Raw genomic sequence first — 22,979 nt, 5'->3', positions numbered from 1 at the left:
ATGGTCGTTTTGTTCATAAATTTTTTATTAAGGAATTATTAGAAAGAATGTTCTACATTTTTAGAAAGTGTTCAACATTTTTTTAAGGGGTTGACATTAGTAAAGATATATAATTCATTTTGAATAAATGTGCAAATAGCGAATTTATAAGTGATATTATTGACTAGTAACTACTTTTTAAAGGGTTAAGAAGAATTTTTATTGGATTGATTAATTTAATTAAGATAATTATGTGGTGCTTGTTCTTAGATTCTGTATGTGATGCAACGAACATATACTTGTTCTCTGTTCTTGTTAATATTAGATTAATGATTGAAGACGGCACACTAACCACTTGCAGTATTCACTAATCCAAAATTAGCAGTTTTCGGATATAAAGAAAAAGTGTATAGATTAATGAGTAATTTGCACTTAATAACACGAAAATTATCATATTTAAATAAATGGCAATCGTAAACATTTTCAGCCAAATAAAATGGATAGAAACATGTTTGAACATTTTTACTCTTGGGAGAAAATTGAGTTTTTGAGTTTTTTTTTTTTTTTTTGCTTCCATAATATTATCACAACTCACAAGGTCTCTTTCACTGAATTTTCAGTCACTTGCCACAAAACAAAGACTGATTTTTCTTTTCGTATCCATTTCGATCACTCCTTAGATTCTATACATGTTTGTTTCCAACTTCCTAGTAACCCACATACCATTCTTCGATCGATTATTCAGATAAATCACATATATATACACAAACCTAAGAGTTGATAAGAAAATCATACTTTGAGATAGGTTTTTATCATGGTTGCTCCGGTTGGATCAGAGATGAGATGATTGATGAGACCTTTTCTCAAATTGTTTGGTGAGATGATGAACATGTATAAAGCAAAGAGAACAAGATCTCCTGATGTTAATGTTGATCCTAGAAACCCTTGCCACATCCTGAGTAAGTGAAAAGACGAATCTCAATTTTCTTGTTTTCGGTACATTGTTATGAATTACGAATCAGTGTCTTGCTTACCATTTTGGAAGGCGGAAGAAAGTACGGAAGAAGCTTCTAATGCCTTCGGTATCGAATTGAACTATGAGTGCAAGACCAAAGAGAAAGAATGCTCTTTGTCGTTTCCTTTCTGGTGGCCATAAAGTATCCCAAGCTGCCAAAAAATGGAAACTCACAAGTTTTGAAGGTTTATCATTGTCTGAAAGCATAGTTAACTTTGTAGTTTATATAGAGCTCACCTTGTCTTGAAATATTACTATTGATCTGTTTGGTGAAGGAAGTAGTCTGAGTCTCTTGTTCTAGAATCTCCGCTATGACTGATGCATATTTTGGAGCTTCAGACAAAGATCTCACAACTGAATAGCCTGTTTCATTGAGGGAAAGTTAAGTCAGAGTTGGTGCAGATTCAAGATGTGAATAACCGTACATCAGGTCAAGGCTTGCTCTTACTACCTGTTGCGGGATGTACCATGCTAGCCGCAGCACCAAAGGCGAGATTCTTTTGTTCGGTGTTAGGCAAGGAACCACCAACTGGGATATAGGACCATTCCTATAGTTTTATATTAAACGAATTAACAAAGCAAACCAAGAAGTTTCTATGTTGCTCAACAAGTGAAGCTTTTACTTTTTTCCTATGTATAAATTTACCTCTTCGTAAGTCTTTAGAATTCGAATTCCGAGTGTATCTAATCTTAACATGAGCTTCTTTTTTAGCAAATCGAAGGGCATGACATCTTTTGAGGCTAAACACGTCTCCTGCAAGGATTTCTAGCTGTTAAGCAACAGACTTATCACGATAACGATTTAACTATTAGGAGAGAAACAACACAGAGAACCTCAAAGAATAGTCTTGTCTTTGTCATAGGCATAGCGTACAGAAACGTTGGATACTCAGCTTCTAAGCTCCGAACTTTCTCATTCGTATAATCTCTGTAATCCATGAAAACCATTTGCTCTGGATCATATGGACTGTTTTCCACCTGAAGATTTCAAATAGAAGAACAGTCTCAATAATTCCTCCATAAAGTCATTACTGTGGAATATCATATTCAAATTATACCTCAACCTCCACGCCGTATGCAGTTTGGACACAGACTCTAGGTCCCCCAACTTCGTATTGCAAGAGCTTTCCCGAAGCTGCTCCAGAAGCAACAGTGGCAAGTCTGCATTTGTTAGAAGTCAGAAACTTTACGTATTAGTAAAACCAGAATAGTACCACCTTTGGTTCCAGTCTGGTTACCTGCACGGAATGACGTTATTGTCGTCACAAGCAACAAGTCTAAGACCATCAGAAGCTTCTGTTATGCTGTCAACTTTCGAGCTAAGGTACGAGACACCTGACTCGACACACCTAGGAGAAATTAATAACAGATTATGTATTCAAACAGTTCAAAGTCATGAAATGCAAAATAACTAGAGAAAAACCTTCCCCAAAGATACAAAATACTTTACCTCCTCAAAAGCTCCTCGTGGAGTAAACGTCGACTAACTCTTCCATAAGCACGGCCAATGGTAATAGGATTGTCATCATCCAGATACACAATAGTATCTCTCCAAACATGCTCAATACATTTTTGCAACCCAAGATCTTCAACAGTAACAATAAACAACATGTTAAACACAAACACAGACTAGTTTATAAGATAGTGACTAAATAATGAATCATAGAGCTTTTTACCATTGAATTCATCTTCCCAAACACCGTAGTTGTTAGTAAAAGGAAGATCTGGACCAATGAGTCCAACTTTTAATCCAAGCTTAGCTGATTCTGCAGCCAAGGCTAAACCAGCAGGACCACAACCAATAACCACTAGATCCAAAGCACCATCACCAATTGATATAGGAGGCAACTATAACAATCACAATCAGATTCATAAATACCAACGAACAATTCAAATCAAAGAGACTGAGATTACGAGAGGTTTGTTTTCTTCATAAACAAGGCAAGGGGCAATGAACAGACCTTATCAACAAGCTTAGACTGTTCATCCATATCTTTGTTCTGCTGCATTTGAACGAATAGAATCTCAGAACCACCAGCTTTCACAAAATCTTCTTCGTCGGCGAAATCTTCTCTCACCACCACACAACTCTCACTACCGGAGCTTCCGCCGCCGCTAGCTCTGACACTACATAAACCGAAACGAATATTCCTAAAGCTGTATCTATTAACCACCGGAAATTTCCTTCGAGAACTCCATGACGGAAATGTTGAAACCGCCATTGCTGCGAAATTCCGAGCCCCAACACACTCCATTTTCCTCCTCCAAAATATAATAATAATAATTTCGAAATAGATATTATAAAAAGAATCTGCACGAAGAAGAAAATCTCTCACACCATTGTTATAGTTTTATTAAGGTGTAGCAGAAAGAGGAATCTAATTTTTTCCTTTTGTGATATTTGGAAAAAAATCATAAAACCAAAAATTTCTCAAAATGACTTGGGAAGAGCCATAAAGACGAGAGGACGATAACAAGGATAGACCCCTGCTTCGATTTTGCCACGTGTAATTCTATCATTGGGGAACAGACCATGTAAGGTCCTTTTTGTGAAACCACGTGTAAAAATTGGATTGGTTCAAAGTAGCCTAATAAAAGACAAGTTAGGAGACGTAGCGACCTTGTTTGGCTATAACAGGCTTTTTAATACAAGAAAGGACTTCCACGTTAGATGGGCCGAAGCTACTTCTTGGGCCTAAAATCCAGTCCATGGACGTTGACTTTATTTCTCACGGTCAACTTTCTCCTTACCTCACTGGAGAGAACACAAGTGAAACAAAGAAACAAAATTCAAAATTGCATTGCCAAATAATTAAACTCAGTTCAGTAAAACCCATGGGAGAAATAGTTCAGATGGAAAAACGAAAAGAAGAAAGGAAGACAAATATCAAGTTTGTTGATACCAAACTAATACCATCAAATCAAGTTATTCAGCTTATAAGAGCACAAGCCCGAGTTCAGCTGGCTTCAAGGCACTTTTCAAACGGTAATTGTAGAGGTAGTAATGAAGTTGTCCATCTCCTGGACCAAACTTCAGTTCTTTCAAGAAACTCTCATTGTGCATCACATCCAACGCGTTGAACACATCGAAACCCTTTTGCTTTGAGACGATTAGCGCATCATTCATCAGCTGAAGAAACGATGTCTGCGTGGCCACATTGTAGTACGAATAAGCAGCTTTCAATGTTGTGTAGTTCGGGTTACCGAGGATAGTTGAAGGGAGAGTGTAGAAGCTGCAGAAGTCAGTGACATCGTGAGTTTCAGGGCTTTCTACTAGGTAACTGTCCACAACATCTTCTCTTGGGAGTAGCCAATGCTCAACATCATTCTCATCAAAGTCGGTCGCGACTCCAAACTGGCTGAGGTAGTTCCTAAGCAACCGTGTAACAGCAGGGACATCGCGTGGTTCCATTTTCCTGAATCCAGGAGTGATCGGTGCATCTGGTAACTTGTAGAGTTTGATGGTTCTGCTCATTGTCATTCTCGCACCAAGCCTTGAAAACCCAACATCGATTAGCTTCTTCGGGTTCAATGACCTGTGCCAGTATTGGCATGTGGTGATTGGTGTAGGAAGTATAACTCCCGCAGTATAAGCAGCTTGCCATATGTTCTCCAAGTGAACCCTTCTAGTCACCTCCTTGATCATGACAGGAGCAAGTCTCTTAGACCTGAGCTTCTTGTGAACACACAAGAAATTGATCTCTGCCATTTTAACAACCTCATCACGGACCCTGATTCTTGCTGGCACGCCACTGATGAAAGCAACAAGTTTCTTCGAGGTCTTGGCACGGACTCCAATATGCCAGCTCTGGTAATAACCAGGAGGACGCAGTGCCCACCTAAGAAACTCCTTGGAGTAATTGAACCTGAACATATTCTCGTCATCTTCAACATAGTTGTTCTTGAGAAGGTTGTATACCTCTGAACACATATCATCAGAGTTCATATCGCATGTGGTCCATTCGTAAACAGAAGGAAGGTTGTACGGCTCTTGCTTGACCTCAGATAACGGAGTTGCAGGCTCAATCGGACCTTCAGGCAAACTCGTGTCCCCAATATCCTTAAACTGCCCAACAGGTTGAGTCTCCCAGAACTTATGAGTCTTTGCCTCTGACATTGAATCCTGAAACCTTCGAACTATGGTTTCCAGTGAAGTATCATCGTTGACCAATGGGTTAGCTTCGAGAATTTGATCTGCTTTCTCCTCGACAGAGCCAGGTGGTGAATTGTTATCTGCCATTTCCTACAATTACAAAAAACTTAAACAGCTAAGTTCGAGTGAAATAACAAACCAAACATCAAATTCAACATTGGACAAATCGCCAAATGCATTTATAATTACGTCTTCGTAAACTCTTCCAAAATGTAACATCCATAAATCAACACATGCTACTTTACGCAGAGATCGAACTCAATACACAAAACCAAAGTTAAATCTAGCGAATAGATCAAAAAATTTCAATCTATTAGGTTACTCGTGAACTTAGCGGGAGAAAAAATCCAGTGATTACACCAACGACCGATCAGATCTTACGAAATCAAAATCAAACGAAGAGCTAAGACTCACCGATTATGCCCGAACAAAAGAATACGCAGATTCGCACCGATTACAGATCCTTGAAGAGAGAAGTAACAGATCTCTGGAACGATTTATAGGATTCGAGTTTCCAGATTCGAGATTTAGGGTTCCAGAACAAGTAAACTCTTCTCAGAGGAGAAAGAATAAGGAAAAAGACGAAGGGCGTGATGTGTGAAGTAATGAATGACCGGATAAAATCTATTACTTCATGTAAATTACATTTTGACCCCTCTATTTTACTTTTTATTTTAATTTGACCCAGATCTTTCATTCTATCACTATGCAGTGAAACAAAATAACATGTACACTTTTTATTTACTAAGTTACTGAAAAAGACATTTTCAGTATTACTAAAAGCTATCTATATACGATGTTCCAATTCCACACACTGATGAATTTTAAAAACAGATAAATAAAAATTAGAAAAAAATCAAAGCAAACAAAAAAACCAGCAAATTTTCTCGTTTCTCCAATTTTTAGAGTCGAAAAACAAATACGACAACTTTGCTAAGCGATGGATGGATGGATGATGGATCAGTGGTGGTGAAACCTTTCGTCGGAGACTTGGAGAGTCTCAATGCCTTTGATGGCAGAATCGTAGTGTTTTCTTGTGGAAGAAGATCTCTTCCCTTCCGGCGTTGTAACCACCGGATAGTTTCTTAATCCGGCGCCTGTCCGACATCTCTGTAGCTCCTCGGATGTTACTCTCCTCGACGATCCTGCTGATTGTGCAAACAGCGACGAGCTTGGCATCTGTTATATCAAAACACATCAAATTGTTAAACAAAGAATAATATTTACTTATACACTCAGATCCATAAGCTATGGGATCGTGTAGAGTGGTTGTTCGTGTAGAGAGAGAGTCAAGAAACAGAGCAATATTTTCGTACCATTGGGCCTCTAGATGACAAGTTGCCAGAGTTTTCAAGAGCTCCTGACATTCTCCTTCGTGATGAATCCATTGGTGGTCTCCCTCCTTCTTCCTCGCCTTCAAACAAACAAACATAGCAACTTTCTAAGTTTTCTGTATAGTTCGAAACATTTGGTTGATTCAAGAGGTAATCAGTTTTAAATATGTCACCTGCATATCTATCAACGCTGGTTAGTCCGGGAGGCAAACCCGAACTGGTTCCAACTGCGGGACTTACTAAGCCACGGGATGGAGGAGCCGTTAGCTGTGACTGTTGATATTTCAATATGGTCCAGTCAAAGACATAATCGAATTGAAACCCTGCAAAAGAGACTAATGTTAGTAAGCACGGATTTAGGAAAGAAAACATGTAGGAGGGATAGAAGAAAAGCTTCAAAACCTTCGCGGATAAAGAGGTCCCGGAATATTCTTTTGAGGTAACCGTAATCTGGTTTATCATCAAACCGGAGCGAACGGCAGTAGTGGAAGTAAGATGCGAATTCAGATGGGTAACCGCGGCACAAGGACTGGAGGAAAATGAGCATATTGTAAAAACGAAAAAAAAGTAGAAGTTTGAAATAAAGAATCAAACTTTGTGATTGAGACTTTACCTCAATTGATGTAGAGACTTTCTTTTCACTGATTCTCTCATACTTTTGTTTCTTGGTTCCAGCTTTAAGTCCTTGCCATGGAAGACTAAAAAGAAACCATGAAACATATTTTTATACAGTATGAGAAGAACGAAGTGAAACCGAGGCATGCATGTAATAATACTCACCTTCCTTTAAGGAAATACATGAGAATGTAACCAAGAGATTCTAGGTCATCCCTTCGGCTTTGCTCTAGATGTTTATAACAGACAGAGAAAACAGATTAACATAAGGACAGTCTTCAGTGCAATAAAAACGAAAATCTTATGTCAAGCTTACCAATTCCCAAGTGAGTGTTCATACTAGCATATCTTGCAGTTCCAGTCAGATTCTTATTTTCTCTGCAAAAACAGGGAAAGATGGAAGAATTTAGCATTGTACGCGGGAAGAAGAAACGCGGACTGGTTACAAATCTGTTGTCTCACCTGTAGGGAATGTGCTGATGGGTAGTATTATCCCGGTATTTCTTTGCAAGACCAAAGTCGATGATGTATACCTTTATATATGAAAAAGTGTCATTTCTGAGAACATTTAAAAGCAAAATGAGAACAAAAACGAAGATATAGGTGACGGGAACCTGGTTTGCGCGCCTTCCTAAACCCATCAGAAAATTGTCTGGCTTAAGATCTCGGTGAAGGAAAGATTTCGAATGGAAAAACTCAACACGGTTGATCTGAACATAAAGGAATAAAAAGATTTGATCAGTAAACTAATCTAAGGAAAAAGAGTCACATATAAACACAAGAAGAGATGTACCATTTGATCTGCGAGCATGAGGACAGACTTCAAGGAAAGTTTCCTGCTACAGAAATTGAACAAGTCTTCAAGACTAGGCCCAAGTAAATCCATCACCAGAACATTGTAGTCACCTTCAACACCAAACCACTTGACATTTGGAACACCAGCTGCCATAATTAAAAATTCATAAGAGATTTAAGTACATGGTATCAAAAGAGCAAATGGAAAGAAAAAAACAGAACAAAAAGATTGTTTATCAGAAATGAATTTTTACTTCCTCCCTGTAGAATTCTGTATAACTTCGATTCATAGAGCAGCTGCGGATGTTTAGTTTTCACATTTTCCTGCAAAAAATAAAGAAACTACTCTCAGTATTCCACCAAAAGTCTTGTAGCAATAACAAATCAACCTGGAAAAGAAAAGAACCATACTAAATCGATATACATTGTCCATAAATATGACAGAAGCTTTAATGAACAAGTGAAGACTGGACTTTTGTACCAAATTATCATCAATGTTGATCTAGTTCAAGTAACTCAATAAATGTTTTTAAGCTCAAATCTAACTTCAGAAGTTATTCCATCATTAATTTTTAAAGTAAACAAACTACATTGTCTCAATCTGCAATAAAATCTTCACATAACGCTAACAACACAAAAAACAAAGCTCGTAGCAGGAACTCACGAGCTTGATTGCAACTTCTTCATTCGTTTGAATATGAGTACCTAAAGAAAACCACATTTCAAGGACAAAGTTAGGAATGTAGAAAATCTCAATTGAACAATTTAAACAGTAAAAAACAAAATCAATTGAAGAAAAGACGAACCAAGATAGATCTCTCCAAATGAACCACTTCCAATCTTCCGGCCGAGACGATATTTGTTTCCCACACGAGGCTCCATCGATAATAACCAATTCAGAAATCCAAAACCCTAAACTATAATAATCTCTCAACCTCAACGCCGACTCTAAAGGAGAAAAATTTAATCCTCTTCCCAAAAAAAAAAAAAAAAAAAACTTTGTGCCCACCAAAAAGAACCCTTTAATCCACAAGAATCAGCAGCGCAAACCCAGAAACGAAATTAAGAAAGATCCAATTCTGCAAAATTAGGGCTGAAACAAAGACCCAATACTCATCTTCATTCTTCCAACTCCTCTCTCACGATCTGGAACAAAGATTCGTAATGTCGATTCTCTTCTTGCTTTATCTCTCTCTCTCTTTCTTCACGCGAATTGAAAAAAACGAGGATAAAAAGGTAAGCTTTGTATGAAGGAAGAGAATGAAGGTGTTTCTCAAAGTTTGGGTCTTTTCCTTTCCTTTCTTCTCTCCTCTTTCCTTTTTTTCTCTTTCCTTGCAGGTAACTATTATTCCTCAGCTTCCACGGTTCCAAACATCCCGGTTTCACTAAACCAAAACCCGGTTAAATAATTAACTATTAATCATTTCCAAATTTTCAAACGCATACGTTAGTATTAAACTTCAACGATCATTTACTATCATCATATTTAAATGTCATCAACTCATATTAATTACGTATGATCCATCTACATAACGGTTATTTGATTTTCCGGTTTAATTCGGTAATTGAACGTTATAACACGCGTATCAGTTTAAAAATTATTTTACAAAATTAAAAAAATTGGATTGGCTACGAGTAAGAAATGGGTGACCAAGCGTGACAGCTACGCGTGCCGTTGGTGAGCGGTAAAGATCGTTTGGCACGTGACTTCCACCCATCATAATGAGTCAAATATACTCAAACGTAATCTGCACGTGGCTTAATTCTTTTCTCCGTATTTTGACTTTACTGGTCTTAAATTCTAATCATACATTGTACGAGGAGAATTTAAATATTTGTAACTTTGGTGTTTGGTCAGTCCGGTCGGGATAAATAACTGTTTTTCTACGATGAAATAGTCATATAATTACACTTTATTTTATTATAATTGTTTGAAGAAAATAATGATATTGATGTAAATGTTACAAAGTCAATAAAAGGTTATAAACCTCAAAAAAATACATGTAAAATTAAACTATTTAAAATAATAATGAGTACGCTGTCAAAAAAAAATAATAATAATAATAATGAGTACAAGTTATACTCTAAATAAAGAATCACCCAATGTTAGGGGACTGCAAAAAAAAAAGGAATATTCAAAATTAATTGATCAGATTAGGAAAATTGGGAAAATTAGTGCCTTGGGCTTGGAAGACCCATGCAAGAGAGTCTAGGAGAGACACGGATCTTTGGGCTGGGTCTTGGCGACGGTATTGGGCCAAATAATCCCATTGTTCCGTTGACTACACGAGGAGAAAGGTTGACTTGTTCAAGCGCCCGCGTCTGCAGATTCATTGGGTAGTCCCGCACACACCCGATCCTAGGACCATTTCCAGTACTCCACTTGCATGAAAAGCGTTTCTTTTCATCTGAACCGTCCGATTTCGCCACCATCATCGACGGCTTGGTGCTTCCGTCCGTTTTGACCAGATGATCATCGTCGTCAATCGCATTCATCTAGAACACAATTAATTAAGAAGATTTATAGCTAAAAAATAACAAACTAATCTAGATAAACCATAAATTCTAAATTTTAAGGTTATTTTCGTATTAATTAGCTTAATTACCTCGACATTAGTGAGATCCACGTGGTTTTCTTTCAAGAAACCGATAAATTCTCGGAAATTCTCTTCTGTCGGGAGATAATGACCACTGTACGGCCACACAGCTTTAACAACTCCACCGTGTGAAACAATTCTACCGGCGGCGGTAATAGCGGCGCCGGAGAGAAAGCTCGAGTGTTGAAACCGACCTTTCTGCTTCTGACCAATGTACAATTTTCTTGTCGTGCTCAACACAAAGATCCATTTGGTTCCTTCAATAGTCTCCACTAGGTTCTTGGTTTGTCTGTTGACTAATTTCCCATCTTCCACTACCACTTCGTAAGCTTGTCTCTCTTTCTGTTAATCAAACCAAAATTAAAATCGGTTTTTCTTTTATCAACCGGAGTTAACCGAATAATATATATACATACCGGACCAAGGTAAGTGATGCATTGACGCTGAAGAAGCGTTCTTGAACATTTGTTGAGATTTACTTCCTTGCCATCTCCAATGTCTAACCTTTAATCTCATTCAAAAGGTTTGCTATCAAAATCAGCAATTTATACTAAGCAACATTCGAAATCAAAATTTTGTCTAATTCATGTCAAATTTACCAGAAGAAAAAAGGCTGAGTACTCTCGCTTTCTGACCAGACATCGTAGTATAAGTGTAAGTTATGTCCGTACCTATGTCGTGGATCAATCTGCAATAACAAAACAAAAAAATTATTACTATATCATCAAAGTAATGTGTATATTAAAGTAAAATAAATAAAAGCCTAAACTTACGGCTTCTAACCAATGTCGCAATGCTAATTTTTGTGCTTTATCATCTTTCAACAATCCTTTCCCCACCTATGAACCAATAAAAAATTACTAATTATAATCTATGACATTAAAATTAATTAATTATTATCCGAAATTCCTTTTAAATTACCTTTGCTGCTTTTGTTCCAGCTCTTGCCCACCTTGATACAGCCGACTCCGGTTTCTCATTGGTTTTCTTCGGTTCTAACTTTGCCAATTCCAATTCTTTCCACCTAAACCAAACACACACATGGGTTAAAATGTATAACTGAAATTCACGGGGTTGTTTCGTTAAATAATTAGAACTCAAAAACGTACCATAACTCTTCAACAACAACTGCACAATCAGCAAGGTTTCTACGTGTTCGGTAACTCTTGTAAACCTTTTGTAACGTAACGGCGGCAGCGTCTAGCTCCGTCGACGGTCTTGGAGACCAAAACGGCGTCGGTGCTGGTAAACTTAACGCCGTTAAATTTCCCATTTTACCTCTGTTCCTTCGTTTTGGAGACGAGCCTTCTTCCTCGTCTTCTCTGTGTTCCACTTGTACTAGACTCGTGAACGAGAGACTTCTCTCAAGAATCATGTTATCTGGTTTAGGACCCTTCAAGTTTATACCTTTTCTCGTTTTGACCCCGCAACTTCCATCTCTGTATTTGCTCCCCTGGTCGACCAAATCTTTGAACGATAAAGTCTTCTCAAGATACATGTGTACCGGGTTTTTACGAATTCTCGGTGTTTCACACTCTTGTGAATCTTTCTTGAAACTGTTGTCTCTTTGTAAGTATCCAAAAGATAAAGCCATTAAAGCTACCTGTAAAATTTAAAAGCAATGATTCAGACATGAGATGAAGAAGAGAAAAATGGTTGAGATCCAAAGATTGAGGAAGGTACTTACACTGATTACGATCTGAAGAAGTTTCGTAGAATGTTTTAAGAAACAGAGACACTTATTAAAGACAAAAAGAAGAACTCTCTCTGTTTATGGTTATGTCTTTTCTTTGCCTATCTGTCGTCTATATTTATATTAATGAATATATAAATTTATGTTGTTTTTTTAGATGTTTTTTTTCGTGAGAACAAAATTGGGATTGGACCTTAAGGTACGGAGTGAAGATTTTTCTTTGAGTCTTGATTCAAAGGTTTTACGTTTTCCTCGGATTTAAAACCACAAAAAATCAAACCACACGACCTATTGATTTTCATATTTCAATGTTTAAAATTTATTTGTTATACTTATACATACTAGCGTGTGGGGCAACTTTGAATACGTCGTCTTAATGATTTTATAAATTTACTCACAGTCAGAACTTATTAACATTTTGATAACACTATACACATATACATAACATAACTCTACATATGTGACCGTGTTGATTGATATACGCACGGCGTTACGCACGGAACGTGTGGGGACATCATTGAATACGTCGTCGTTTTTATACAATTCCCAACTTATATATGGATTTCATATTTTTCTGACTCATTCATTTATTGTTTTTTATTTTACGGTCAATGGATTTGTTCTATTTCTATTTAGGATAAAGTATAAAGTATAAACAGTACTTAGCAGTATTAAATATTCTTGGTTTATGTGCTTTTCCAATTGAAACAAGCCTATCTATCAAACACAATCATATGTTAAGATTATACCTATATATTAATTGTGAAACAAAATAATTATGTTGAATGATTCTGATGGGAGCTGTTTATAGTTGAAGATTATACTTTTTATTTTATTTTACTTCAGACATGATAAAATAAAAAATCGAATCTACGGATATTTGAATATGTCGGACTGAAATTTGAATATTTGAGATATGACTTTTTTTATTAATAACATAATACTAGACACAAATTAAAATTTAGAAGGAATGATTGCATAGCATTATTCTACTGTTATTACATTTTTGACCGTAACACCAAAGTATATAGATATCATGTCCTATACAATAAGTTAATGTGTATATATCAATAATTCGTCTTTGGTTTCTACTCCAATAGATTATAAACATCATAACTAGTAAACGAAAACTTGTAAAATAAAAATCTCGGCGTGGTTAGATGGTTTTACACAAGTCAAATCAAATCTATAACATTCGAGTTTGGTGAGTGTGGGCCACTAAACTTTAAATAATAATGTTTACGATTATGATAGCGCAAAGCCAATATGATTAAGAAAAGTTGTGATTAAATTGATTTTTCAATGGTCCATACATCTTTATAAATTCAATTAATAACAATTCACTACTACGTTAATTAAATAAATATTATTAGAGTGATTTATGATGGTCAAAGAAAGCAACCATATATGAATGTGATAAAGACATATTAAAAAGCACCAAAACCGGTTCGGGGTCGTGAGGTGTAAATGCAGAGTCAACCATTTGCGGTCAAGTCCCTTTACATTTGGGTTTTCTCAAAAGAGTTTCTTCTTCTTGTTTTCTACTAGATTGTGTGTGCAGCGTACGTGTTAGTTCAAAGTTGTTGGTCTATTTATCTCACTTGCTCACCTTTTACACGACACAAAATAACACTTTTGTGCTTCCTATCAACATTTTTGTTAACTAGTTGTCATAAGATGTTAAAGTTTATCTTTAACTGTTTTACCAATATATAACCCAAAATATTTAATCGAAAGAAATGTAGTAAGTAACAATATCTTTATAAAAATACTTGTACTAAGAACGTTTCGCAATTTGTATATAATAATACTAATTCATACTATTGAAAGGAAGTATGTTAGTTTTGAATATTTTTGATTCTACAAGAATGATTAATAAGCGATTGTTAAATTTCACGAAAAACAATCATATGATACTTTTGTTTATATCACTGAATCTTTAATATCACTTTAACTAGTGATTTATCAATACTCAGTATAAATATGTGTACGTAATAGCGAGAGAATTATATAAAATTACAATTTGATTTAATCGAGGGCATTGAGAAGACTCTACTTGAGGCGTAAGAAAAGGGTTTTGGATATATAAGCTTTATACCTACCCTTTTTACCAAGTAAAACACCATCCCCAGGTAATGGAATATAACTTATAACATTGGTCAACAAGCAAGACCGTTATTACGTGTTTTTCGACTTGAATATTCTTGTTTACTTTTTTCCTGTCGTTGAGATGTTAAAGTTCTCGGATTGGTGAAAAATAACTACATAATGCGTGATCGTTAAGTCTAAAATATATTTATATAGAAAGTATGGAAAATACTAGTTAGCCACATTTTGGATATCGAATTCATATTATATGAGTTATACTCTGCTATATATGTTCATTTATATTCTTCTATTTTCGTCGACGATCTAGCCACAGTTCTCAATGTAGATTTCATATTATGAGTAAATTATATTAAATGATCATTCTTCTCTTTTTGTCTTGGCTTGACCTAAGACCAAGAGGTCAAAGTTTGAAATTGGATGTCTAAAATTGCACCGATAAGTCAGAGACACGATATGACTTGCAACTTTAGCGGTAGAAGTGTAAAAAAGTTACTGGCTATTTTGCTAGAACGTGTATCCATATCATTTATGTAGCTTTGTTAGGGGTGTCAAAATGAGCTAGCTCGCTCAACTCGGCTCAGCTCATGATGAGCTCGGACATTTCATGAGCTAGTTTAGCTCAGCTTATTTATTAGATGAGTTTCAATATATAAATTCGGACTCAGATCATCTTGGTCGCGAGTTATATGAGCTAGCTCGCGAGCTCATAACAAATAAATATAATAACAAAAATAATGTAAATTAAAAAAAAAAAATCCAATAACATAAGGGAAATTGTTAAAAATACCTCTTTTGATGTGCCCCTTTTCAAAAATGCCCATTTTAGATGTCCATTTTCAAAAATGACCCTTTTAAAATCTGAAATTTTTATAAAGTTTTATTAGGTTTATAAGGTACTTATGGATTGTAACTACTACTTGAAGACTCGATCCAAGTATTTATAAGGTTTTATAAGGTGTTTTTAAAGGTTTTACAAGTTATTTTAAAAGATTTTTAAGGTTTTTCAAAGGTTTTACAAGATATTTTAAAGGTTTTTAAAGGTATTTAAAATGCATTTATAAGGTATTTATAAAGTATTTATAAGATTTTAGATACATAGAAATGTAGTTTGTGTATGTTTTAATAATATTACATACATATTTGGGTAAATCTTATATTTTTAAGAGCATTTTAATAAGGTTTTTAAAAAGGGTTATTTTTGAAAAGTGGCATTTTTGGAAAAGCCCCCATAACATAATTAATTCTAAATTTATATAATGAAAATAAATCCAATAAAAAAAATCTCAAAACAGAAATTTTCTAATAGAATAATTCTATTTATATTTAGTTTAAATGGAAACTATATATATGCTTCTGTTGATATTTTGTATATATTTACAATATATATATATATATATATTTAAAAAAAAAAAGTCGAGCTCATGAGCTAGCTCATGTTCATTAAAGCTCGCTCATATAACTCGCGATCTAAAAAGAGCTCGATCACATAACTCATTTATTAAATGAGCCTAAAAAACAGAGATCGTGCTCATGAAAAATCGAGTTGAGCTGAATCAGCTCATGAGTTGCGAGCTCATTTTGACACCCCTAAGCTTTGTATAAAAAATACTAATCCATAAACTATATAGTAGTAGTCGGTCAGGGTCCAATATGCTCAATTTATTTTTTACTTTTTGGTAGTTAACAATAGTTCTATAAAAATACCAGAACTGATTATAATCTTTAACAAAAAAAACCATGAAATATTTTGAGCCGATCTTGTTTTGGACATTAAAAAAATAAAAGTACTAATCAGAAATTTAAGTGTCGCCTAGTTCATAGATAGTTTAGTTAACCATTTAAACGTTGATTAATTTTGATTTTCTCTATTTTTTCTATAGTTCTTTAAAATATATTTTATAAAAGAATTAAATCACAATTTTATAAAAGGTGACTCTTGAGAGTGTGAATTTTATTTAGGCTGAACCAAAAAAAAAAAAAAAAAAAATTGAAGTGGATCTAACGTAAGACGCATGGGCCATGGCCCATTATAATATAGTTACGTGGCGGTCTAAACATAGAAAAGAGTACATAAGATAGGATTTAGTGACTTAATTAGCCTAAAAACATAAAAGTGGGACCCAAGATTAAGCTAATCCAGTCTGGCTTATTACAGATGTTTTCAAATTAGGACCAATTCCTAAGTTGCCTTTGTGGGAATCATGCAATTATAATTTTACCTCAACGGATTTTTCCCAAATTCAGTCTCTCAGAATAAAAACCCTACAAAAATCCCTAAATTCCATCGATTCTCTCATTCTCTCCATTGTTCAAGCAAGAAGAAGATGACGACTGGTGTCAACACAGTTTCTGGTAATTCATTCTCCGATGTTTTCTATGAGATTTTGTCTCGTTCTTTAGTTGATTTGTTCTTGCTCTTTTATCAAAATCGATGCGATAAATCTCGTTCTTTAAATTGATTTTGTGTTTATTATTGCTTCTGATTTTGAGAATGAATCATCGCAGAATTTTTCCTGGGGTTTAATGGTGATTTTACTGGTTTTATTGAGGTTATTTAACAATCAATCAGATTATTGTTTTTTTTTGTGCGATTAATACTTGTATGAATCTAATCATTGAGATTCTTAGAAGCCAATTTATATATCATCATTGAGTTCATTACAGAGTTTATTGAGCTTATTAACGAAATTAGTGTTTTTTGGATGTGTTATATTTTTTTGTAATGTTGAACAACACTGTGGATTTGTTTTGTGTCTCGTATTATAAGATTTGTTGGCTTTTGTTTGTTTGTTTGTTTTGGTGATGAAGATCGTTCGGACAAGAAGATTCATGCTGACATTGATGAGAGTAAAGTCAAAGCACCAAACATGTTTGAACGAGCAAAAGAAGAGTTTGATGCTGTTGTTGGAGCTATTCATCAACGCAAGAGTTCAAAGTTTGTTTCTTTCTTTCTTCTGATATGTACCCATTAAGCTTCTCAGTGTCTAATGCCATGAGGAAAGTTTAAGCATTTTGATTATGCAATGAGCGTGTACAGGAGTTTGCTAATGTGTTATCAATTTTGTTTTAGGGACGAATCTGACAAAATGGAATCCAAATCAGAGAAACCAGGTTCAGTTTTTCTCTCATCATGTTAACTTTGTTTCTGATAGCAATTCTTAGGTTCTTAATCCTCGAAACTTATAGTGATCGTTTCTTGATCTTGTTGTGTTCATTATGGATTCTTGTTCAAGACTCAATTTTGTTTCACATGGTTTACATTGACAGAAGATGGAAAGAAAAAACCGAATATGATCAAAAAGGCGAGGGAAGACCTCAAATCTTTATTCCAGAAGGAGAAACCTCCTCGCCATCATCACCATCATCACAAAGAAACTCATGGAAGGAGTGATGATATCAATGAGAACACTCCAGTTGATGAAGTGAAGGCTCCTAATGTTTTGGAGAGAGCCAAGGAAGAAATCGAGGCCGTCATCGATACCATCCATCCCAACTTGCGTTCTCGGTCTGTCTCACCGGAGAGAGCTGGATTCGCATGCAACATTGGAAAGGGTTTGGAAAAGATTTGTTCTCCTTGGGGTGATGGTAAAAAGGATTAAATTATTCTTATGATTGATGATCATAAACTTGTTTGTTAGTTGTCATAATAGACTTGGTTTTAAGTTTCAATCAGTTTGCTGATTATTAGGTACTAAATTGTTACCTTACAGACTTTGCTTGTTCTTGTCATTTCAAAAAATTCAGTGTCTTCTAAGTAAATATTTCTAAATTCGTTAGCTTTCTTTTTTTTTTTTTTTTTTTTGGCTCAACAACAAGTTAATATTCTCCAATAACTTGGTTACACTTTGTCTAATTCCACAAGATTTCTAACTCAACTTGGCACCATAGAATACAAAATGGGGACATAATTCATAAAAGAAAGAGCCCCCCTTGCAGTTCTATTTGCCACTCTGTTTCCTTCTCGAGAGATGAATGAAAACTCTACCTCATCAAACTGCTGGAGCATGATCCTAATGTCTTGAATGCAAGGACCTAAATTCGTTAGCTTGTTTCATGGATTCTATGGGTACACTCTATTACTAGAACTCAGACACATTTTCTTTCATATTTTAAAATCGGTGGGCCTTATTTGATATAAACTCATTTTTCCATAGATGGGCCAATGGACTTGGTTGTAAGAAATTAAGCACACATTACGGTTTAGGCCTTTTTTTTTTTTTTTTTTTTTTTTTTTGGATAGTAGATTTTATATAATCTAACTCTAACGTAAACCAAGTATTATTTAATATTTAAGTTTTAAATACTCTAACCTAATCCAGCATTATTCAATATTTAAATTCAAATATATATATATATATATATATTATATTTATTTGTTTTAAATTTGCAAATATTCTTCTATCAAATGATTCAAATCAAGTGCTAATGGTTTTTTTTTTTTTTTTTTTTGGTAGGGTAGGGGTAGGTATATCAAGTGCTAATGGTTCTTAGCTTTACAATATCTTCCTTAATAAGTTAAAATCAAGTGTTATTAGTTCTCATATTTATAATGTCTAAAGAGTTTAGAATGTAATTCTATAAAATGATTAAAAATGACAAACCAAAATGTTGTGTTATTCATGTTTTATAGATTCATTTCTCACAAATCATTTTATTTGAATGAATTTTTTTTAAGAAAACCTGATTTTATGTGTAAATTACCAAATAAAAACATTCAAAATCTTACCTTTAACATTGAGATATCCATAATAATTATAAAATCCTTACTTTGACCAAAAACAAAAAAAAAAAACAAAATCCCCTTCGAAGATGATTTAAACTTTTATTATACAACCAATAAGACCAATCTGACTTTTGTCCTTTTGTCTGGTTCCTTCGACCAAAAGCTGAACTTTGGGGTTATCGATTATGGCTGCTTCTGGGTTGACAGAGTACTTTAGCCCTCCGAAGAAGCCGAAGTTGGACAAAGCCTCCGGAGAATCGAGTTCCGGCTCCACATACCGCAAACTCCGGAAATACGATCCGTACGACGATGAATACATACGACAGTACATCTTATACTACTATCAGTTCCATAAGAGCGAGGTATTGGAATTTAGGGTTTTATTTTGAATTCTGTATATTGCTATAGTACCGTCTACCTCAATTTAGAGTTTTAATTTTGAAATCGGGTACCGTTGATTGTTGTGAGATTGCTCCTCCCTTTTAGCTCATTTTGTTTTGTGTGGTGGTTAGGGTTTCGTGATTGATTGGGATAATTTCGATTATTGGTTCAGTAATATACCTGTCATAGAGCCATATCCTCTCTCTCAGTACAGGACCAATGCTGAAGTAATCCGTGATGTGGTTTGCGGTGCCATTAGCCAACACAATGCAGATACGGTCAGTGTCTTGCTAATTTTATTGATAATGCTATTGTTGTTGTTGTTGTTGACATTTTCTTACTTTTACTCACATTTAATTCAGGGAACTAGGCTTGTGTTTGTCGATCACGTTTCGGCAAGTTACAGGTGGTGTGCTGGTATGCTTTATTGGATAACGTTCTGGGCTAGGGATTTGGCATCATCCAGTCCCGAGCCTAAACTTTATCAAACTAATGTTCTCTGGTGTGGACCAAAAGTATGTGAGATTCAGATCTTCAGGCCCAAACCAACTGATGAAGGTATTCATGAAACCTCTTTTTTGAATCAACTGCTACAACTCTAAACATTCATAGACACCTGCATTTTCTTGGGAATTTTAGTGTTATCCAATTTGAGGCTTAAACTGGATATTTTCCCTTTGTTGGCGTATGGTTTGTGTGCTCCATGCGTATTTATGGCACATCTTAAAACTATGAGGTTTCTTTTGCTTTAGGATAGTGTTCTTATATTGCATTCTAAATTTTCATTTATTTACAATGGAAGTGATTGTGTTTGATGTAAACTAGCTAGTGTGTGTGTTGCTATGATGCAGAGATTGCTGCTGTTCAAGTGGATCCTCCTCCTCCATTGTATGATGATGTCCCAGGTGGATCTTTTTACTCTTTTCTTGTTTTTTCATATGCTTTTCAAGCCAAGTGGTAACTTTTTTTTTCCAGGTTATTAGCCTCTTTTCTTAACTAAATTATTTGGTGCTTGCAGAGTTACCCACCATATTGTTCACCGTAACGGGTCCAGGGTCTGGTTACATGTCCATACCCGAAGTTTCCTTCACTCGGATTCCTGCTGAAGTTGAGCCCGCGTCTTCATCAAAATCCACACCGTGAAAACCAAAACGCTAAATCCTTGATTGTCTTTGTCTACCTTTCTTTCTTCTTTGTTGGATTCATCTTAGATATATATCAATATATCATTAGGAAGCCTAAATAGCTTTGTTCGTAACTTATGTTCTTAATTTGTAGTGGAATCCTTATTTTAAAATCTAATCATATTTTAAAACTTCAGTCCTTTTTGAAGCGCGGTAAAATTTGAAATCACATCACTTAAATAAAGTTGTCTTGATTCGTATGTTTTATTTACTAATTATTTACTAGTTTTATCCAAAAATCTCTATAGAGGATCACTTTTTGTAGAAAGCTATTCTCCAGAAAGCTCTATAGAAGAGAATAATCTTTGGTAAAATACTCAGATAACTCTTTAGAATTTTCTTTATCAATCAAAACCAAAACTAAGACATTAGAGGTCTATATTTTATAACGAGAAGCAAAAGTCTTAGGTTTAAAACATAAAATCCATATATAAAAAGAAGAGGAAAAAACTAACTCAAACCATTATTGAACTTAAAACTCTAACGTGTATCTGTATGACGAGCCAAGAGATACGTTGCACTAGTTTGTCTCTCTCACACCTGCAAGCTGCAATAATAAATATAAAACCAGTGTAGAGTAGTGATATCTTGTTAAAACATATTATAGAAATATGAAATTCTTTGCTAACAGAAAAAGAAAAAAAGAGATACGAAATTCTTACTCTTAATTGACGATCAAGCTTCATCTTGGTTTTCTTGGGAAACCACGTATCTTGGGATATGCAACTGCAAAGAACTCCGACCCTTGACCGCTTTTGATTCGGCGATATACGTATCCGAAGCCTCCATTTCCCCATCCTTCACCATAAGAGTTTTGGATAATCCAATATGGTTTACCATTATCATATCCATATCCAATTATAAGGACTTGGTGGAAATTAACATCCACATCTCCACTTGGTGACCTATAAATTCCCTGCAAATTTAAAAACAATTACTCATTTGCAAATTAAAAAAAATATTGTATAAAATTGATCTCAATGGAATTTTCACTTATGAATCTTACAGATCCAATAGCAAGGAATTCATCATTAGTATTGCGCAATATCCCAATCACAGGTTGTTGTACCACGATTGCTTGAAGCTCCTCGTCGTTCACGTTCGTGAGATACTCGAACTCATCTACCTTGATATAATGAATCTATACATACATATATACATGCCAATATGATTTATCATTAAAGAAGTGAAAATTAATAAAACTAGGTAAAAGACTTACGTTATCTGGATGACGGCAAACCAACTTCTTGAACACATTGTTGTCACGCGTATTCGGTGTGCATTGACTCGCAGTACAAAATCCTTCACCCGTTGCAAAAGAGAAAGCTCTCTTCATGTTTTGAATACCATCATCTTTGTTGTAATGTACTTTATTTACCGCATGTTGTATAGAAAGGTCAACTATTTGATTCTCGTGAGGTAAGTTTATGTTCAAAAGAGCTGTTACGGCCCTCACCAAAGCTATAGCCCAACATATTGCTTTAGTGGAAAGATTAAAAAAAAAAAATGTTAATTAGTATTTTGAATTGAAACTTAGTGCAAATCATGATTTTGTAACAAAAACGCTCTATATGTATGTTATAATAAATATATATGACATCACAAATGTATTTGTTTGTGAACATGTTACTTCTTACACAAGCAAGCTAGACAAAGAAAGTGCAATTTTATCGCATCATGCCATCATTGTTCATACTATATTTCATACCACTTACCAGGCATGCATATGGAGAAATAAAATAAAATATGTGGATTAATAACAGGGACGCATCTAATTGCATTAATGTTCATGACATTTGTTTTTCACTATGTTTTCTCATAACAATCCATAGGAGGAGGTGATAAGAATAAGAAAAAAAACACTCTTGGATTAATAATAGAGAATAACTCATATTCAACAAAAAAAAGTAGAGAATAATAATACGTATACCCTGCAACTTTTGGTTCATCACAGGACCGATTACTCCCGGATAATCCCTCCAATCCCAAGAAGGAGGAAGCTAAATGTTTAAAATCATATAAACAAACGTAAATGAGTGGAATAGTAAAATCTAAATAAATATTTAACTAGATTTATTCTTTGATATGATTAAAATGTTTTTATATTCTCAGCTACTTTTACCTCCCATAATTCTTCTTTAGACGATTTAGATGGCATTTTTCCTTTCCCCTTCTCTTCGGCCTGTTAGATTATACATAATCATTAGTATATTTTTCTTTGCCATACTATAACCACAATCAATTTAAAATAAAAAATACGTACTTTTAGTTTTCTATCAACACTTATTTTTCACCCAAAAAAATAGTTTTACATGCTAAGAGAAAATATTGATCAAGTTACCCATTAAAATGTTAATTAAAACCCGTATTTTAGTGTATATATATAACCATGTTTTGAAGA

At 34.8% G+C, this 22,979-nt stretch overlaps 7 protein-coding genes across 10 annotated transcripts; 2 read left to right on the top strand and 5 right to left on the bottom strand.

Annotated features, from left to right (window-relative positions):
- Positions 1 to 558: 558 nt before the first annotated feature.
- Positions 559 to 3,429, bottom strand: LOC9300569 (lycopene epsilon cyclase, chloroplastic). Its single transcript, XM_002864447.2, has 11 exons — positions 2,956 to 3,429; positions 2,671 to 2,842; positions 2,445 to 2,580; positions 2,233 to 2,343; positions 2,053 to 2,155; positions 1,829 to 1,972; positions 1,641 to 1,748; positions 1,446 to 1,542; positions 1,232 to 1,357; positions 1,014 to 1,146; positions 559 to 934 (listed from the first exon to the last, which is right to left on the bottom strand). The coding sequence occupies exons 1-11, from the start codon at positions 3,247 to 3,249 to the stop codon at positions 769 to 771; spliced, it is 1,590 nt and encodes a 529-aa protein (XP_002864493.1). The 5' UTR covers positions 3,250 to 3,429; the 3' UTR covers positions 559 to 768.
- A 345-nt stretch (positions 3,430 to 3,774) lies between these two features.
- On the bottom strand, positions 3,775 to 5,827 carry LOC9300568 (glycylpeptide N-tetradecanoyltransferase 1). Its single transcript, XM_021033351.1, has 2 exons — positions 5,562 to 5,827; positions 3,775 to 5,237 (listed from the first exon to the last, which is right to left on the bottom strand). Exon 2 carries the CDS (start codon positions 5,232 to 5,234, stop codon positions 3,930 to 3,932), a length of 1,305 nt encoding a protein of 434 aa, XP_020889010.1. The 5' UTR covers positions 5,235 to 5,237; positions 5,562 to 5,827; the 3' UTR covers positions 3,775 to 3,929.
- Positions 5,828 to 5,869: 42 nt separating this feature from the next.
- On the bottom strand, positions 5,870 to 9,282 carry LOC9302254 (casein kinase 1-like protein 12). Of its 2 annotated transcripts, XM_002864445.2 has the most exons (13): positions 8,698 to 9,277; positions 8,556 to 8,596; positions 8,146 to 8,215; positions 7,890 to 8,038; positions 7,711 to 7,806; positions 7,559 to 7,629; positions 7,413 to 7,474; positions 7,262 to 7,325; positions 7,095 to 7,179; positions 6,884 to 7,010; positions 6,655 to 6,804; positions 6,464 to 6,561; positions 5,870 to 6,326 (listed from the first exon to the last, which is right to left on the bottom strand). In XM_002864445.2, the coding sequence occupies exons 1-13, from the start codon at positions 8,771 to 8,773 to the stop codon at positions 6,108 to 6,110; spliced, it is 1,308 nt and encodes a 435-aa protein (XP_002864491.1). In that variant the 5' UTR covers positions 8,774 to 9,277; the 3' UTR covers positions 5,870 to 6,107. The 2 variants fall into 2 exon arrangements, with proteins under 2 accessions (XP_002864491.1, XP_020888998.1); XM_021033339.1 differs by having other exon boundaries at positions 5,901 to 6,326; positions 6,884 to 7,179; positions 8,698 to 9,282.
- Positions 9,283 to 9,934: 652 nt separating this feature from the next.
- On the bottom strand, positions 9,935 to 13,006 carry LOC110227602 (IQ domain-containing protein IQM5). The gene is made up of 8 exons (XM_021022285.1): positions 12,176 to 13,006; positions 11,598 to 12,091; positions 11,410 to 11,512; positions 11,262 to 11,327; positions 11,088 to 11,176; positions 10,905 to 10,992; positions 10,498 to 10,830; positions 9,935 to 10,387 (listed from the first exon to the last, which is right to left on the bottom strand). Exons 2-8 carry the CDS (start codon positions 12,080 to 12,082, stop codon positions 10,064 to 10,066), a joined length of 1,488 nt encoding a protein of 495 aa, XP_020877944.1. The 5' UTR covers positions 12,083 to 12,091; positions 12,176 to 13,006; the 3' UTR covers positions 9,935 to 10,063.
- Positions 13,007 to 16,442: 3,436 nt separating this feature from the next.
- Positions 16,443 to 18,066, top strand: LOC9302253 (DEAD-box ATP-dependent RNA helicase 42). Of its 2 annotated transcripts, none has more exons than XM_021016190.1 (4): positions 16,443 to 16,642; positions 17,099 to 17,225; positions 17,361 to 17,401; positions 17,561 to 18,066. In XM_021016190.1, exons 1-4 carry the CDS (start codon positions 16,615 to 16,617, stop codon positions 17,887 to 17,889), a joined length of 525 nt encoding a protein of 174 aa, XP_020871849.1. In that variant the 5' UTR covers positions 16,443 to 16,614; the 3' UTR covers positions 17,890 to 18,066. The 2 variants fall into 2 exon arrangements, with proteins under 2 accessions (XP_020871849.1, XP_020871848.1); XM_021016189.1 differs by having other exon boundaries at positions 16,446 to 16,642; positions 17,558 to 18,066.
- Positions 18,067 to 19,118: 1,052 nt separating this feature from the next.
- On the top strand, positions 19,119 to 20,719 carry LOC9300567. 2 transcript variants are annotated; one of them, XM_021022869.1, is made up of 5 exons: positions 19,119 to 19,375; positions 19,604 to 19,672; positions 19,757 to 19,952; positions 20,246 to 20,299; positions 20,413 to 20,719. In XM_021022869.1, the coding sequence occupies exons 1-5, from the start codon at positions 19,199 to 19,201 to the stop codon at positions 20,535 to 20,537; spliced, it is 621 nt and encodes a 206-aa protein (XP_020878528.1). In that variant the 5' UTR covers positions 19,119 to 19,198; the 3' UTR covers positions 20,538 to 20,719. The 2 variants fall into 2 exon arrangements, with proteins under 2 accessions (XP_020878528.1, XP_002866178.1); XM_002866132.2 differs by having other exon boundaries at positions 19,121 to 19,375; positions 19,526 to 19,672.
- A 541-nt stretch (positions 20,720 to 21,260) lies between these two features.
- LOC9302252 (ervatamin-B) lies at positions 21,261 to 21,914 on the bottom strand. Its single transcript, XM_021015800.1, has 3 exons — positions 21,798 to 21,914; positions 21,585 to 21,719; positions 21,261 to 21,494 (listed from the first exon to the last, which is right to left on the bottom strand). The coding sequence occupies exons 1-3, from the start codon at positions 21,912 to 21,914 to the stop codon at positions 21,261 to 21,263; spliced, it is 486 nt and encodes a 161-aa protein (XP_020871459.1).
- Positions 21,915 to 22,979: the final 1,065 nt, after the last annotated feature.

Source organism: Arabidopsis lyrata, assembly GCF_000004255.2.
Source record: "Arabidopsis lyrata subsp. lyrata unplaced genomic scaffold ARALYscaffold_8, whole genome shotgun sequence".
NCBI classification, from domain to species: domain Eukaryota; kingdom Viridiplantae; phylum Streptophyta; class Magnoliopsida; order Brassicales; family Brassicaceae; genus Arabidopsis; species Arabidopsis lyrata.
Note: the sequence above shows the minus strand (reverse complement) of the source record. Positions and strands in the feature narration are given on the sequence as shown.

What these genes read in the sequence shown, in the direction of transcription:
- LOC9302253 (XM_021016189.1), top strand. Translation starts at nt 16,615, where the DNA reads ATGACGACTGGTGTCAACACAGTTTCTG. An exon ending in CATCAACGCAAGAGTTCAAA is followed by an intron (nt 17,226 to 17,360) that starts GTTTGTTTCTTT and finishes ATTTTGTTTTAG; the next exon opens with GGACGAATCTGACAAAATGG. An exon ending in ATCCAAATCAGAGAAACCAG is followed by an intron (nt 17,402 to 17,557) that starts GTTCAGTTTTTC and finishes TTACATTGACAG; the next exon opens with AAGATGGAAAGAAAAAACCG.
- LOC9300568 (XM_021033351.1), bottom strand. Translation starts at nt 5,234, where the DNA reads ATGGCAGATAACAATTCACCACCTGGCTCTGTCGAGGAGAAAGCAGAT.
- LOC9300567 (XM_002866132.2), top strand. Translation starts at nt 19,199, where the DNA reads ATGGCTGCTTCTGGGTTGACAGAGTACTTTAGCCCTCCGAAGAAGCCG. An exon ending in GCCCAAACCAACTGATGAAG is followed by an intron (nt 19,953 to 20,245) that starts GTATTCATGAAA and finishes GCTATGATGCAG; the next exon opens with AGATTGCTGCTGTTCAAGTG. An exon ending in ATTGTATGATGATGTCCCAG is followed by an intron (nt 20,300 to 20,412) that starts GTGGATCTTTTT and finishes TGGTGCTTGCAG; the next exon opens with AGTTACCCACCATATTGTTC.
- LOC9302254 (XM_021033339.1), bottom strand. Translation starts at nt 8,773, where the DNA reads ATGGAGCCTCGTGTGGGAAACAAATATCGTCTCGGCCGGAAGATTGGA. An exon ending in GGACCTCTTTATCCGCGAAG is followed by an intron (nt 6,805 to 6,883) that starts GTTTTGAAGCTT and finishes TCTCTTTTGCAG; the next exon opens with GGTTTCAATTCGATTATGTC. An exon ending in TGTCATCTAGAGGCCCAATG is followed by an intron (nt 6,327 to 6,463) that starts GTACGAAAATAT and finishes TTGATATAACAG; the next exon opens with ATGCCAAGCTCGTCGCTGTT.
- LOC110227602 (XM_021022285.1), bottom strand. Translation starts at nt 12,082, where the DNA reads ATGGCTTTATCTTTTGGATACTTACAAAGAGACAACAGTTTCAAGAAA. An exon ending in CTGGAACAAAAGCAGCAAAG is followed by an intron (nt 11,328 to 11,409) that starts GTAATTTAAAAG and finishes ATTGGTTCATAG; the next exon opens with GTGGGGAAAGGATTGTTGAA. An exon ending in TGCGACATTGGTTAGAAGCC is followed by an intron (nt 11,177 to 11,261) that starts GTAAGTTTAGGC and finishes TTGTTATTGCAG; the next exon opens with ATTGATCCACGACATAGGTA.
- LOC9302252 (XM_021015800.1), bottom strand. Translation starts at nt 21,914, where the DNA reads ATGAAGAGAGCTTTCTCTTTTGCAACGGGTGAAGGATTTTGTACTGCG. An exon ending in TTTGCCGTCATCCAGATAAC is followed by an intron (nt 21,720 to 21,797) that starts GTAAGTCTTTTA and finishes ATGTATGTATAG; the next exon opens with ATTCATTATATCAAGGTAGA. An exon ending in AATTCCTTGCTATTGGATCT is followed by an intron (nt 21,495 to 21,584) that starts GTAAGATTCATA and finishes TTAAATTTGCAG; the next exon opens with GGAATTTATAGGTCACCAAG.
- LOC9300569 (XM_002864447.2), bottom strand. Translation starts at nt 3,249, where the DNA reads ATGGAGTGTGTTGGGGCTCGGAATTTCGCAGCAATGGCGGTTTCAACA. An exon ending in TTGGGAAGATGAATTCAATG is followed by an intron (nt 2,581 to 2,670) that starts GTAAAAAGCTCT and finishes TTACTGTTGAAG; the next exon opens with ATCTTGGGTTGCAAAAATGT. An exon ending in CATGGTACATCCCGCAACAG is followed by an intron (nt 1,358 to 1,445) that starts GTAGTAAGAGCA and finishes TCAATGAAACAG; the next exon opens with GCTATTCAGTTGTGAGATCT.